At 45.0% G+C, this 16,471-nt stretch overlaps 1 protein-coding gene across 8 annotated transcripts in view; it reads right to left on the bottom strand.

Annotated features, from left to right (window-relative positions):
- The window catches only part of MYO5A (myosin VA), an 84,799-nt gene that overhangs the window by 19,108 nt on the left and 49,220 nt on the right, over positions 1 to 16,471 (bottom strand). For 4 of the 8 annotated variants that reach the window (XM_082060956.1, XM_082060958.1, XM_082060960.1 and 1 more), the window contains exons 15-26: positions 14,467 to 14,628; positions 13,874 to 13,971; positions 12,684 to 12,770; positions 12,445 to 12,553; positions 10,903 to 11,114; positions 9,897 to 10,053; positions 6,278 to 6,517; positions 5,507 to 5,755; positions 4,331 to 4,424; positions 3,575 to 3,723; positions 2,731 to 2,844; positions 740 to 886 (exon numbers count right to left, since the gene is read on the bottom strand). In XM_082060956.1, coding sequence (XP_081917082.1) covers positions 740 to 886; positions 2,731 to 2,844; positions 3,575 to 3,723; positions 4,331 to 4,424; positions 5,507 to 5,755; positions 6,278 to 6,517; positions 9,897 to 10,053; positions 10,903 to 11,114; positions 12,445 to 12,553; positions 12,684 to 12,770; positions 13,874 to 13,971; positions 14,467 to 14,628 — 1,818 coding nt within the window. The remainder of the gene's footprint in view (positions 1 to 739; positions 887 to 2,730; positions 2,845 to 3,574; positions 3,724 to 4,330; positions 4,425 to 5,506; positions 5,756 to 6,277; positions 6,518 to 9,896; positions 10,054 to 10,902; positions 11,115 to 12,444; positions 12,554 to 12,683; positions 12,771 to 13,873; positions 13,972 to 14,466; positions 14,629 to 16,471) is intronic. The other 4 variants (XM_082060959.1, XM_082060963.1, XM_082060957.1 and 1 more) reach the window with 1 other exon arrangement.

The raw sequence follows: 16,471 nt of genomic DNA, 5'->3' as shown, positions 1-16,471 counted from the left end.
GAAAGAACACAGACGAGTGTGAAAAATACAAACCCAATCCTTTCTGTTCTTTAATTTAGTTGAGGCAGGAAAAGGAGCTGGAATTATTTTCCTACCAAACTGGAAAATATCCTGGTACTGCTGAGTGGTTTAGTTTGAATACTGGCATTGTCCCCTTTAATTTCCTTATGAATTTATGACTCATAATTGGTTAATATAAATAAAATAACATACGAATCACGCTACTGCCACTGGTAACAAAACAGGGCAGGATGAATGCCAGGATGATCAAGAAATTCACTGGTGCAAGAATAATAAGAAACAATTGCCAAAACCGTTTTCAGATTTTTATAAATACTTGAGAAGACCAAATCAGAGAAGAACTTCACACAACATCTGCTGAACATGTCTAATCCCCGTGCTTTGGTTTTGCGTTCTGGTTGAAACTCTTCTTATTCTGCCTAAATGAACAATTACTCATTCTTTCCAATCATTTCAGTAGAATTTCTATATTGCTTTTAGTTAATAAGTACAGCCTTGGTTTTGTTTCGATTTTAAGCCAAGTCCTAAGCGCTTTTTGTTCTTGTTAAGTTCCACCAGAGGACCTCGGAAAACTAAATAACCAGCCCCAGGCGTAAAACTTGTTAAATAAAGCAAGTACTAGAGGAAGATACTGATTTAGTGAAAGGCAGTCAGCATTCACACAGCTCCGGTTTCACAAGAAGGGACACTCTGGTGTCAGCATTGAGAAGGAGCCCACCTTGGCCTTAGCACGGAGAGCTTGTTCCTCCTTCCTGTCCAGCTCATCCTGCAGGGATTGCTTCTCTTGCTCCAGCTCCGTAACCCGTTTCTGCAGCTTGAGGAACAGAGACATGTCCAACGGGGCCTTTTTCTCACTTGGTTCCTGCTTCAGAAAGAACAGAAGGAGGTCAAGAAACATTCCCCTTGCACATGGCCAGGAAGCAGGATGGTGAGTACAGACGGGAGGCAGACTGGGCAGAGAGGAACATGGAAACGTCACTTGATTCTGAGAGCTGACTATGGGCAGCTAAAACATTTCATCAGCTGTCAAATGCTATTTTAAAAAGGATCTACTAGTACAAAGCATTTCTAAGCCTAAAGGCTAGTGAAAGAAAGCGCTAGAGACTACCTAGCAGGCAGGAGGTCTGTAATTAGGCATACCTTTTATTCTTACTTGTTTGGAGGGGGAAAGGAGAGAAAAAGCCTGTGGTTAGACTCTCTGGAAACAACTGTAATACAGCCTTTTTTTCATTTTAAATTATTTCTACAGTAACTTCTTCAGCTACTAGGAAATCTCTCTGCTGATTTATAGGTTAATTTAGTGGGATGTGACATAAATAGGTATCAGAAGATATATATTTTATGCCTTTTTCCCTTTGCTATGCTAATAATGCAGCCTGTTCTGGGCCTAATTCACCAGCTTTCTCACTATTTTCTGGGTAAGGACAAGCATTTGTAATCTGAAAAGGAGTGAGTGTAGCAGACAAGCAGGCACAGCCATCTCCACTTCATCTCCAGCTGCTGTTGAGAAGAGTCACAAACCACACCAACAGCTCAGGAAGACCTTTGAGTTTTCTGGTTCAAATTGAGATGGACACTATTTTTAATGTAGTTTAGCATCATTAATCTATATTACTAGTCTAGAGTCAAACTGGAATTTGAAATCTTCAGGGGTTAAACAAACACAGATTTAATCTTCTCAGTGCTGTATTTATTCACAGTCCTGTGTGAGTTGTTTTCATTTATATTCCAAGAACCAAAACTGGGTCTAGAACAGCAAATTCAGTAAGTCTATTTAGCCAAAGGAAAAGATGACATTTGGCTCATACGTGAAATGTAATTACATGTAGTTGCGCTGTCCTTTTCCTGATTATTCATGAATGTAGGAGCATCTTTCTGAGACAATTGTGCAAGGTGAAAAATGAAAGCGGGAAGGCAAATGATGAAAGAGTCCACACAGAATATGTGGCAGCATCAATGTGTCAGGATATTTGCATCCATAGTAGAAAACCATTTTCTGTGGAGGCTTTTGAACCAGTAATGACAGCCTGCAGAAAGCAACTGCAGATAAGCAACCCAGATAAAGGACAACCAGAGCGAGAAAGAAAGGCTTGAAGCTGCACCACAAATGATCCAGGAGTATTATTCGTTAGCTGAATCAAGAGAGTCATCTGTCTGAAAAATGTGAAACATCCTGGGATTTGTATGGCTGCACATGCAAAGGGATGGTGCGTTCTCAGAGTTTTATTTGTCTCTATGAAATAGAGGAAAAATGACCCAACATGAGGTTTTCACGTCTACCAGGGAACTCACTCCAAGCAGTTACTAAGGATGTGGCTAACTGCTTCCCCACCGTTGATCCTCGACTGTACCGTACACAGGCTTCTCAGCAAGTCTCACTGGTTTTCTCTGCTCCCACTTGGTGCTGAAAAGGCGAATGTGCTTACAAACTCTGGCAAGTAATGTTGTACAGATGCTAAGGAACTGGGCAGCCAAGTATCTAGTCTATGTTTACTGCTCCACAGAAGAATTCAAAGCACCCTTTCCTTTTTACACAGGACCACAACTAAGCAGAGAATGAGTTGTTTTCAAAACAGGAGTGGAAAAAGCTGGACTGAAGCATTAGATATCTCAATATAAGATCGTGGTGTTCACAAGCACATATGAAAAAAAGATAGGAATGAATGCAACCATTGATCAAGGAAAAGTTGTGGGGGTTTTTAACATTACCTCCGTCCTCACTGGTAAGTCTTCTGCTTCTGTGATCTCAGAGCTAAAAGTATATTCAGATTCATTGCTACTGTGAGTTGAATCCGTTCTTTTGTGTCCAGGCTTGGGGATGCTCTGGAGTGCAAATGAAACAGATCAATACCACTGTACGGTTCTCCCTGTGACTGTCTCGTCACAACGTGTAATTTAGCTTTTGAGAGCTGGTAACGTTTGGTGTTATTTCACGGCTATCATAATTTATAAGACGAGACTTTTTTTATTCTGGTCTCTCCTGTCACCTGAAGCTGAGGAGATGTAGCTCCCATCAAATCTATGGAGACAGGTCAGACCCTGCACCACCCAGTGCTGCTGCAGGAACCAGAATCAAGGAACACCACAGCATTTTGTGGGCAAGAAAACGCTCGGTGTACAGGAAGCACCAGCAGCAATTCTCTAACTTGCCAGACATTGTACTGAGGAACATTTTTTCTTCCTGCCACATAATATATTAATAGAACTACTTCAAATTTAACATTGCATGGATAAGGTACAAACAACACTGGCACACACAAATAACTTCAGGGCAAAACAGGGGCGGACACCACATGTCACTAGCAAAGCCACAGCATAAGTTTAGCCTTCTTCACATACGTGCCATCTTTAAAAAAATTAACCACAAATTTTAAATGTATTTGTTTTGCCTGAGCTGATCTAATGAATCAATATTTTAACAGACAAATTCTCTTTTCAGGTACAGGTCACCACCACACAGCTGACAGCAGAATCAGTTTCTAACTTAGACCAGGAGATTCTGCCTCAACACGTTTGTGAACAGCGTTTGATTTCCAGATGTTTAGCCACTTACCACCATTAAGTTCATTTCATCCTTGAGGTCATCATACCGCTCCTCGAGACGGCTGAACTCGTTCAGGAGGTTCTGGTACCGTAACCGCTCATCATTCAGATCTAGCTCCAGCTGCTTTGTCTCCTCCACCAGCTTCTTCTCCATCGTCTCTGCCATGAAGCACAGGAGTCCCAAATGAGAACCCCAGCTCTACCCACCAGGCGGTGCAGCCATGCTGGAGGCGGTGAAACAGTCTGTCTGAAGCTGGTGTGTGGTATTAGTGCTTCTGGGCAAACATTAAGCCAAACACATGAAGGACCAAAGCACTACTGTGGTGACCACAGAAGGGTTCACTCCATCAAATTAGTTACTCTTGCATTAGCAGTTCCAGCAGGGAGGAGGAAGGGGCACTAGCGCAGTGCTGCATTATGTGAAAAGCAGAATGTGAGATGCTTTATGCCTCAAGCACACAGACCCTCCCCATCGCAGCTGCTTCCATCACAGCCTTCACATCTAGAGTTACATTCTCCTCTCTTTTTAAAAGTAAAACATTTGGTAGCAGTCACTGTCAACAAAAAGACCCCCAGACCCTTGGGACTTCATGGAAACTCAAATAGTAAATAATTCTAATGCATGTGAGTTCTTAAAACAAACACACAAAACCATTAAACTAAAAAGGAATGCAAACTAAGGCAAATTAGCCCAGTCTATGCAGTAGAATGTTGCTTTACAAGGTAACATGAAGTTGAAACCCCGAGTGAAGAGAACAGAGCCAACCTGTTATTTCCCTCGCCTGGTCATGGATGCGGCGGTTCAGCTCCTCCTTCTCTGTTTTCAGTAACGTGTTCTGCTCTTTCAGCTCCGATACCAGCTACACAGATTAGGAAACATTTGGCTCAGAACGCAGTTCATCTTTCAGCAGTAGCTCTAACAGCAACTACATCCTTCTTGTAAGAGTTCAAATACTTAAACTTTTCCTCAGAGAATGAATTCAGTGAATTGTTATGACATTTTCATTTCCCAATTACGTCTTAAATATGTCCCACTGCAGATTCCCTGGAACGTTCTGCACTCTATTGCTCATTAGATGCTAAAACTACCATGAACCACACCACCGTGCCATAATATTTTTCAGTAACATCCCAAAGACGTAATTTATTCCTTAAAATAGAAATATTCCTAAAATCAAAAGACATTTGGTACTTCTGTTGTATATTCCATTGTGCTGGGTAACACCATAATCTAACATTTTGCCTCTGCCCAAAAGTTGTGCCACTTCAACTGTGCCCAGCTTTGCCACTTCCTCGGTTGTCTCTGATTATGGTTACTATGCCTTCCCTTTGCTTAATCAATTCATATTTTTGCTTATGATCTTGAAATGTGTCACAGCAGCATCACCTAATGCTGGAAAGGCTCTTCCAATATTCAAAACCTGCACTGTTATCAGCAAGAAATCTTGACAGGAAAGAACCAGTTTCATATGTTCATGGTTAAAGCAAAGATAAGGGGTTAGTCAAAACCTGTTGGACCAGACTGTGCACACATACATGTGTTCAGTAGGCTAATTGTTTAAATTAAGTAGGATATAAGCAGGTTCCTGTGTATTGGACAGATTTCTGATATCTATGTAGGTACAATTATTTCATTTTATGAAAGCCCTACCTCTGACTAATTGAGGAAGCTTAAGTATTTGGATTTGCAAATACTTTCAATATCAAAATCTAAACAGATTGAATACATATATTTACATACAATATACAGATTTAGTATATTTTTCTACCACAGGTGGAGTTATTTGGGTGTCAAGTCTATTTAGGATTGTACAGGTGCAACATGGCCTAAATACACTGTAAAAATATCAGCCAGACAACTGAAGCAGTTAAGCCTGGGCAGAACTGGAGTGGGCACCAGGCCCCTGTGAACCTCCTGATGCATCTGACACTGCGCACTTGCCTGCTCGGTTTCGTGTTTGTATTTGTCTGCCCACTCCTCGATGGTCTTCTTCTCAGCCTGAGTCTGGTGCAGCTCCTTGCGGAGCTTGGCGATCTCCTCCTGAAGGCTGAGGACGCGGTTGGTGGCGTTTTTCGCCTCCTCCTCGCTCATGCGAAGCCTCTCCACGTCGCTCCGCAGCTTCTCCGTCTCCGTACTGTACGTGATCTCCAGGCTGCTCATCTTCTCCAGCAGAGATTTGTATTCTTTGTTCTTTGCAAAACACAACACAAACATAGCAGCTGCTGGAGAAGTTCTGCTTTAAGGGAGCCTTCTAGTTCCCTACAGAATATACCCAGCCATGGGAGCAAAAAGCAGCTTCCCCGTTTCAAAAAGGTTTTGGTCTGTTTTTGCAGAATTGCCTAACAAGATGACAGGACAGTCTCTAAGCCTACGCATTAGCATCCCAAACTCAAATCAGACAGGGAGCCCACACATAACAAGCACCACCACCTCACCTTCCCCTTAAACAGAGCAATTGACGTGCTGCAGCGAAACACTGACATTAAGGGAGCAGATGTTTTCTCTCCATGCTGCTGAGAGACACAAATGGATGCTTTACTGTTTCAGTTCTGCTGTGGCCTCCCTTTCTCTTCTATTAATGTTCTTCAGCAGAAAAGAGAACCGATCCTTACAATGAAAATTCAGTGCATTTTTCTGTGAATGCCCACAGTGCTGCTGAGAAAGGTAACACAAGATTCCTAAATCTTTCCTCTGAGGCCGGGGAGCTTTTACCTGCTCATCAATTTTTCGCTGCAGCTGCATGATCTTGTTCTCCAAGCCAATGTGAAGCTTCTTGTAGCGTTCTACAGACCGGGCCTCTATCTTCAGTTTCTTTAGCTCCCTCTTGGCCATCATGCGCCGGTAGCAGCATTGCAGGTAAACGATGGCCTTCAAGGTCCTGCCATAGCGCAGGCGAGCCAGCCAGCCCCTGACGTGCTTCTGAATAATAACAGACTTGTGCTCCCGAAGCATCTACGGCAGGGAAAAACACCATTACAGCTGCAAACCTCACCTGTGCAGTTACACAGACTCCATAATGACAGGCGCAAAGACGAGGTACGCGCAGAGACACCCCAGCCTGAGCAGAGAAACTTCGCATGAGGAGTAACAGGAAATTAATATGGAATTAATTTAAACAAAAAAGCAGAGGAAAAGACGGGAATAAGGAAGGCGACAGGGAATAAAATGAAAAGGAACCAGAAGGAAAAACATGGAAAGCAAGAACTGGATGAGCATGGAAGAACCAGGCATTCCTCTGTGTTGATGTCAGAGCCAAGCTAATTACAAAAATACATGGTACCTGTTGGCAAGATTACAAATACAATCCTTCTTTCTTTTACTGAACCTTTTATCTTGAAACATCTTAGATTCATTGACATATGCTGCATAGGATTAATCATACAAGGTTTAAAATGACCACCCTTGATGTGCAATGCCGCGAGTACACACTAGAACCCAGAGGAGATTGTTACAAGCAGCAGCCATAGTCTGTCTGACCAAACGACAGGTTCCAGCCAAGTTATGAAAACCAGTCAGGATGTGAGCAACCTGCATCAGAGTGGTAGCCAGAAATTTACGCGACAAAGAGTCTGCTACTTGGTTTTGGATCCTTCAGTCACTGATTCAGCCAGAGATCCCTGCGATCCCACAGACCACAGCTACGCGTGGGGAGCCTGCACAAACCCACAAGGCTTCCAGCACCCGGAGAACTTCAGAGTCCACTTCATGAAGCTTCTGCAAATTAAACAGTTCATTCTAAAGAACAAAACTATTTAAGATTTCATGTTGCTTCTTGGCTTTGATAGTCTAAAGACCACATGCGGTTCACACTCTTGCACTGATTTACCACAAAGCTGATAAGACAAACTAGTAGGCTCACAACAATTTTATTTTCTTTTGTTCTTCTTACCAAATGAACTGTGTTAGAAATGTTACATTTCCAGATCAATGGACTTAAAAGGCTCACTGGCAAAGTAGCAAGATTATAAGACACATAGACTTTCTCCCTTAGCATTTATTTCTAAAGAAAAAATGAGGCTTGAAATACCAGCACTGGGTTAAATAGCGCAGGGAGGTAAGGAAATGGCTCTCAACCGTACAGCAAGGTCAAAAGGCAAAGTCCTCCTGCCGGCGCGTCACGCAGCGAGCACTCCTGCCCACCGCACGCGTTCCTGAACAGCCCGGCGGGTCAGCCGCGCTGCCTGAGCGGCTCCGGCACCACCAGCTTTCAACAACTTTTCACTCCAGTCTGAAAGCAGCAAATACCTCCATGGTGCAGGGATGGTCCTCATCTGCCAGCGAATTCTCACACCCATGCAGTCCAGTGAGGAAACGGGCCACTCCAGCGCAAGGTGAGAGTATCAGAAAAGGTACCTGATTTCCCAGGTATTTCCCAGGAAAGCTTATATAAAAAGCTGTGGAGGAGCTGAACTCCTTGTTAAGCTGCGAAGCACACTGCAATGTCTCGGGCAGAAGCTTTCCCCAGGACGTGCGAAACAGATGATTCAACCATTCTAAATTCCCTGTAGCAGCCACGTGACTGCAATCCATGCCCTCTCTTCCAACAACAACAACAGGGACCTTTCACAACCCTGAGGAGCAACACGTGTACGGATGGCACCGACAGGGTCACAGCGCAGCCCAAGCGCGCTGCCACAGGGCAACCCTTCGGTTTCACTCATCTGCAATCACCGAACTTCAGAACAGCCCTGTTTACCTGCCCATCGCATGCAAAGCCCGTGCTGCCCTCTCTGGCCATTCCTGTCTCTCAGCTTTAATAACATCCACCTTAGGAAGACGGGCACACACAGCACGCTGCGGGCGCGGTGTCACAGCTCCACGTGGTACCGCGCTGAACAATTCGCCGCTCGAGGGGCACGACAGGCGAGTCCGGCCGCTCCTTCGGGGACCCCTCCAGAGACCTGCCGTCTACTCAGGCGGAATATAACAGGGTTATAAAACTCTGGGCTACAGGACATATGGGGCGTGTGTCACTCGCACGACTAACTTCAGGCACACGGAATCACTTCCCGTTCTCCTAAGGATGGCTTTTTGTGGCTTTTTGTCCACGTATTGCTGTGAGCCACGGCTGACTGCAGCACATCTGTCGGATCACTGCTAAAAACATCTTATGTAATCTCACAACCTAAAACACGGCTTGTGATCATGAAAACACTAAGAATTCCAATACAAAGGCAAGTCAATACCTGCACAAAAGAACAGCCAAGTCAAGCACGGGGGTCTTAGTATTGACAGGTTCTTATCAGGGATTATTCGTTCTCAAGCTTTCTGGTCAGTAAATATTAGAATGCTGTCATTTAGACATATCCGCACGTGACCATGTAATACAAACGAAAAATTACAGAAACTTCAAATATAAAAGAGAAACATATAGAACATAAGCATTAGTTTGCTTTTGGTTATATGCCTTCAATACCTACCTGGTTAGGAAAGAAAAAACTCACAAAACTAACAAACAAAGAATCACCACAAACCAACCCTTTTTTCCAGCTAATTTTTCAGTGAAACAGAGGCTGACGTTTGAGCCCAGGTAAAACAATCCACCTAGAAAAATGTGCCGTGAAACATGTTGGCATTTTGTAGCCCAACCATCTGAATCATAATTCTCTTTCCAGCCCTGTAACCACTGAAGAAAAAATTCTAATTTCACAATTCAACTTTTATTTCTTATCAAGCATAATCAGGAAAATATTATCAATATCTCAAAGCCAGGGTTATACCAACTTCTCTCTAAAACAAAACCAACATCAATAAATTTAAAACCAGACAAATCTAACTTTTAATCTCCTATTTTTGCGATTACCTCTTTGCTAACATTAAACTCCTTCAGTATATCCCATCAGCCGTTTCAGAATCACTGAAACTAGGGATGGAATAGCTATAGCAGTGCGTCCCATATGTCTATTGATGTGAGCAATACTGATTTGAACTCATGGAGGCACATTCACACGAGGCCATTTTCAGTATTTAAGTGCCTCGACATTCTACATAACAGATGAAGAATTCTTCTCAAGAGAAATGCTGTAAACCCCTGTCAGGTTCTCCATGGACTGCACGGAAAGTCCAGGTACATCCATATTAGATGATAACACGAATGTTATCATCTCTAACTAATCTCTAACGAAATGTCTCTAAGATGACAATGCAGCATCGGATCTTTCCCATTTGCAGGTGCTGCCCTTCAACCCATGCGGTGACATTTTGTTTGTGCATTACGCGTAACACACGCACACAAACATTTCATATTCCCAAGGGGACACCACAGAGCAGCTCTGTTGTGAAGGTATGTGGAAATAAAGCTTGAGTTAGGTAAACCGTGATGATTTCTTACCATTTGGTACTTGTTCCTGGCCATGTAACCTCTTAGGAGAGCCTGAAGAGCAATGGTAGCGTCTCGCATGCGTTGGTATCTTTTGCGGACCACGTACATGCGCTGGAACTTCTGGATGGTGATGGCAGCCCGTGTTCTCCGCAGGAACTTGGCATAGCTGAGCAAGAAGAAGATTACAAATAACACCTGTCATTATTTGTCAGTGCTTGAACACTGCTTTTTTATATCCTATAACTTTATCCTCTCTCTCAAGAGCCACATTTTCTACTTCAGTTTCTTCCTAATGCCGTCAGTGATACAGCATATTGACTTGCTATTCTACCATACCGCGGTACAACAGAACGGCAAATTAACAGCAACCTTGCAAGGTGTTACAGGGAAATGTTGCCATTTCCTCTGAGAACTGTGCTATAGAACCAACAAGATAAACTCAGCTTAATTTCTCATCACCTTTTCTACAGCTTTAAAGCTATTTCCAGATCTCCTCTCTCAACCTCAACCTGTAGAAAACAGTTGCTCATTCTTGGCCCCCTCGGCAGGACAGTTACAAAGCATCTTTGATTCCTACAGTCTTCATAACCACCTGATCTTTGAATGACCCCACCTGCACTCCCACACACTTTACTCTGGCTCTTTCATGGCCATTCCTCAGAAGTCAATCCACACCAATGACTGATGAGGAACGGCTTCTCCAGCAGGACAGACAGACCAGCCGGGAGGGCACGTGGAAACTGAGCAACAAGGACTCAGCCCAGAGTCCCGCTCCACCTCACCTCAGCGTCTCCCAGCACCACCTGTACCCTGTTCCTGCGACCGACCTGCTGTTCTCAGCATCACACAGCCAAGGACAGACACATTCATTATATTCTATTTCCTTCATTTCCCTGGAAAATTATTTCCTCTCAGCTAGCACAGGAAGGAGAGAACAAATGGATCACATTTCAATGTCCTACTTAAAGGGATGTGAATTGAGGCTAGTGGGGGTTTTCCCACGAGCATCGCTTACCATCGTGCCTGGTACCCTCTGACATGCCTCTGAATGGTGATGGCAGCCTTCCTCATACGCACGTACTTCTTTCGCATCAGCCAGCCTCGGATCGTCTTTTGGATGCGAATACAGGCAGCTCTCAACTTATCTGCCCTGATTTTTTCCAGATAGGCTACTTGACCAGCCCGGAAAAATATTTTTGTCTTACCAAACTGGTACTTATCCTTGTCCTATTTTCAGAGGTAAAAAGAGGATCAGTTACAGCGTTAAACGTTAGTGGATAAAAAAGGCACAAAGGGCTAAATGAAAGTAGAGTTAGTATTATCCATGTAGGATTTCAAGTAAAACTAGACTTAAATTAAATAGTAGAGGAGAGTATTTTCTCTGTATGGTTCTCTTAACAAATTAATACGATAGGCCATAAAAGCATGGCCTAAAGGAAAGCCACAAGATTTTTGCTTAGGCAAGAATTAGAAGAGATGTGGAAGGCTACAGGAGGTGACAAAGGGCCCAAAGCACGAAAGTGGTACACGCCATGCACAGGCACCATTTCCTGCTTAAATTGTAGATGACCCCTCTGAATGGTCCAGTCCAACCATGTAACACAGCACAAACGAGACCGCTGGGGCTTCAAACATGCGCGTGTCCTCCACCGCACCAGGACCAACCCAGGACAAAGCATCCCCCTGCTGCTCAAACACAGCTGAAACTTCAGAACTAAGCCACAAAGAGAATAATGCTCTCCCCCTATAGGCTGCAGTACTCCTTGGGGGAAAACTGAGAATATGCAAAGGTACATTGAAATACTTAATTTTGTTGATTGATGTTGAGTTAAAAGGAACAGCAGTCAAAGAGATACAGCTTAGGATACACTTAACACTATAAATACAGACATATGCATGTAAATGAAAAGGTTTTAGTTAAGTCCACCCAGTGACACGGAATTCAAACAGCTGAGTCCCAGCCTGCCTGCACAGTATTTATCTTTTTGTTTCCATAAACACACTAACATTGGCACTGCAGCTCAGCAAGGTGGGCGTGCTTCCTTTTGTATCTTCAGTAAACTTTGCCTCTTTCTCTTCCCAACTGACACTTGTGAGTAGGTCTCAGTTAAGCTCCTTCTACCCAGAGCTGCCTGGAACTGCCTCTTCGGAGCCCACCTGCCCTCCACCCTCCAGCGGCCCTTAAGAAATGCCCAGAAACAACTGGGGTGGGTCACCGCCCACACTGAAAACCACTGTCTTCCTTTCCTGCGATACACCGGGAAATTCTACAGTTTAGTGCAGGGGTCTCAAGGTCATTTTCACCGGGAGCCACATCAGCCTCGCGGTTGCTTTTAAAGGGCCGAATATCATTTTAGGACTGTACAAATGTAGTAGTTACATCTATACAGTCCTAAAATGACATTCAGCCCTTTGAAGGCAACCATGAGGCTGATGTGGCTCCTGGTGAAAATGAGCTTGACACTCCTGGTTTACTGGTTCAATACTTTGTAGAAGTACTTAAGGGAACCTTTTACTCCCTTCAGATTCCAGATACTCTCAGCACTAAGTCCAGTACCAGAATCAGCTTCTCCAGGACATTTTTACACGTCTGCTTTCGGTCACTAAGGACATCTCTCTGCTTCATCAGAACACGGTAACGGCTGAAGAACTCTTGGTACGTCCACCTGTCCGAAAAACAGAGGCAGTGTCAGTCTCAACAATGAATTCAATGAACAGTCAATGAACAGTCTCAACAATGAATTCCCTTAAAAAAAGGAACTGCAGCTGAACCAATCTAAAGAGCAGCAAACACACCTGGAGGGGAAGCCAGCTGCACTGATTCGGATGGTCTCCAGGACACCACAAGCTCTCAGCTGCTGCACTGCCCGCTTTTCATCAAACCTGCGTAGGAATAAAAAGAACCTGTGGGTGCAGGGCTAGTTTTGCATCACATGGGACTCCCGGCCCTGCGCACACCCAGGACAGCAGTGGCACGGAGGGGTAGGGGTGCGATGCGCTGGGTGGTCAACAGGTCCAGCCGGTGCTCCTGCAGCTGGGTGGTGGCAGAGGACAGCCTGCCCGGGCACGGCCCCAGCTGCAGGGCTGCCCCCCCTGGGCCTGCCCCCCACGGGCCTGCCCCCCACGGGCCTGCCCCACAGCCACCGCGGCCCCCACGGGCCCAGCTTTGAACCAGACTTCTGAGACAAGCTCCAAGTTCACACGTGAAAAAAAGATAAGGAATACGACGTTGGAACCCGCAAAAGCAAATTGCAGCAAATGAACTCAAGGAGTGCAAACTGCAAGCACATCTAACACAGCTAGCAATGTAAATGGTGGCATTTTTCTCATCTATCACCATAAACAAAACAAGCATCAGGAATCACACAGAATCACAGAATCGACTGGGTTGGAAAAGACCTCAGAGATCATCCAGTCCAACCCTTGGTCCAACTCCAGCCCATTGACCAGATCATGGCACTAAGTGCCATGTCCAATCTCAGTTTAAAAACCTCCAGGGCCAGTGAGTCCAGCACCTCCCTGGGCAGCCATTCCAATCCTGACCACTCTCTCTGCACAGAATTGCTTTCTCATCTCCAGCCTCAGTTTCCCCTGGCAGAGTTGAAGCCCATGGCCCCTTGTCCTATTGCTGATGCCTGGGAGAAGAGACCAATCCCCCCCTGGCTAGAACTGCCCTTCAGGTAGTTCTAGAGAGTGCTGAGCTCAGCTCTGAGCCTCCTCTTCTCCAGACTAAACAAGCCCAGCTCCCTCAGCCTCTCCCCATAGGGCTTGTGTTCAAGTCCCTTCCCCAGTCTTGTTGCTATTTCTCCCTCTAAAACCATCTCCTGCTTAAGTACATGTACACATGCACAATGAGTCCATAACAAGGAAAGACCTGCCACTTCACTCAGGAGTGAGCAAGGTTTAGCAGAACCTTGATCCTCCGAGGCCTCGGGTAATTCCCTCCCAGGCACAGCCTATGGAACCATAAACATGAACCAGCTTACGTGAAAGGAAACTTGAAGTCGTTAGGCTTAATACAGCGAACGTAGTGTGGAGTTGTAGCGTTTAGGGTTTCCATCAGCAGATGGAGAGAGTTTCGAAACTTTGGAAAAGAAAAAGGGAAAAATATCAGGGAACAGCCTTAACAAGCTCAGTCATGCTTGAGATGAACTCTTGAAGCGGACCTAGGGATATTTGTTTATTTGTAGTAAAGTTTTTGGTACTAAATACCATCTTGGTTTTGTTATGGCAATAGACTTTAGCTTCAGATACCATCTTTGGGTGAATTATGTTACAGTGAGATTTCTAAGTGTTAGGCTTTACAGAAGTAAAGCTCCTATATCAGCACGTGATAAATTACAAAAACATGGGCTAGACTGAGTTATTTTCAGCTTTTGACTGAGTTTTGGTTTTGGCACCACAGTAAGAACTGAGGTCCCTGAAACTGTGGCCCAAAATGTATTAATAACTAAGGTATATTTGCTCCAAAATGTAAGTCACAATCCACTGTATAAGTCTCAAAACCACAGCCCCCCCCGAGAGCTCTGAGGCAGCAGGAGGCAGAGGTGGTTTAACAGAGCCGCGTGTGCAGACCCACCTGGTGGCCCACGGTTTTCTTGTGCTCCTTGCTGGCCTGCCCTGGCCTGGCCTTGGCTGGTTTCACGGCCGTGCGAGACAAAGGCACGCGCCCCGATGGGGCTGCCGATGTGGGGCTCAGCGCCTTCTCCTCATCCTGGAATAACTCCGGGAGCAGCTTAAACTGGTACAACAGCAGGAAAGATACAGAGGGTAAGAATCCAGCAAGTGATTGCACCCGTTTGTGTTCAAGAGTTAGAATCCAGGCTCCATTTTTGTAAGCATGGTTGTTTTGTTTGTTTGTTTGAGCTCCACATGGGGACAAATGCAAAAAAAAAATTCAAGCTAGTAGGATAGTGAGTGGGCCACGATTTAATACTATGGATCTTGCGGATTTGATCAGTGAGTGTCCTTCTGGAGATAAAATTCTTCCATGTGAAACTGTTAGAAGCTCACAGCAGTTTCGTAAGTACCAACTGAAATTATATTTGGCTGCTTTGATCAAAGAAGGAAACAACAGGGTCCTCTCATTCCAGGGTGCATCAGACTCCTTTGTGGTGAGAAATATCTAGGACACTCAACAACCCAGCAGGCCACAAAGAATATTGCTGCTTTATCGCTCTGTCCTGGTTTTGGCTGGGATAGAGTTAATTTTCTCCCTGGTAGCTGGTACAGTGCTGTGCTCTGTATTCAGAATGAGAATAATGCTGATAACACACTGATGTTTTAGTTGTTGCTAAGTACTCAAGGACTTCTCAGCCTCTCAGGCTGTGCCGGGTGCACAAGAAGCTGGGAGGGGGCACGGCCAGGACAGCTGATCCAAAGGGATATTCCATACCATGGGACACCATGCTCAGTATATATTCTGGGGGAAGCTGGCCAGGGGAACTGCTGCTTGGGAACAGGCTGAGCATCGATCACAGGTAGTGAGCAACTGCATTGTGCATCGCTTGTTTTATTTATGATGATTACTATGATTTCCATGTCTCTCCTATTAAACTGTCTTTATCTCAGCCCACGAGGTTTACTTTCTATTTCCAGATCCTCTCCCCATGCCCCCGAGGCAGGGGAGTGAGCCAACGTGCGTGGTGTTCAGCCGCCTGCCGCCCCAAAACACAACACACTCAAAACTGAAATAATCAACTTCAAAAAGGAACCAACAACTAACTGGCCAAATTTATCCGACTTAAGATCTTCCCTCAAGTCAGTGGAAGCGAAGGGAAAACCCGAAACATCTTTCCAATATCGCTCAGGTTCCCTGTCTCTAATGACTCCAAAATATCCCCATACATAATACCTGCTTTGAGGTAACGTAGCTAAAAATAACACCAGCAGGCCTTTCCACTGACAACTATGGCACTTCAGAAGCATTGTAACAGGAAGAAAATCTGAGCTTCTCTACCTGTCAATGAGTAATCTTTTATCTAGCATTTGTGCATTTTCTCCAAAGAGACAGGAGCATTGGGTTTTCAGTATTAGAAAGTGCTTGGGCTAAGAACAACCTAAAAAAGTAAAAAAATAGGTTTTGCCTTATAAAACTTGGTGAGCATGCACAACATCCGATGAAACATGCTGCGCAACAAAAGGGTGCTTGTGCTCGGTGGTTGTGCTGGATGGGCCCGCAGAAAGCACCAAACGTTCCTCAATAACATCTAGTGCAGCACCCCAGCATCATATAACAACTATGAATGCTACAAAGCTATCCTGAAGTCCTGAACTGCAAAAGGAGTATCATGGCTTAGCCTGAACCCAACTGCCAGATCAGGCTCACGATCACCTGAGATCACCTCTGTAGCAGGTGGCAGAATTGCATTCCAGAGGGTGGTTCAGCCCGTCTCCTGCTGCCTCCAGCACCAACTCCCCCAGCTGCCCGCAGGCAGATGGAGCACGTCAGCGTGTGCGGCATCAGAGCTACATCAGAGCTACACAGCCATCCTCATCCCATACACAAACTTATCTGAATGCAACATGCTCTGTCTGAAGCTCCTGATGCTCTCACACACCAGGCTGGGGCGAAGGGCCTTCCC

The sequence above is a fragment of the Streptopelia decaocto genome (genome assembly GCF_964273445.1).
Source record: "Streptopelia decaocto genome assembly, chromosome: 9".
NCBI classification, from domain to species: domain Eukaryota; kingdom Metazoa; phylum Chordata; class Aves; order Columbiformes; family Columbidae; genus Streptopelia; species Streptopelia decaocto.
This window is presented reverse-complemented; position numbering and strand designations above follow the sequence as displayed.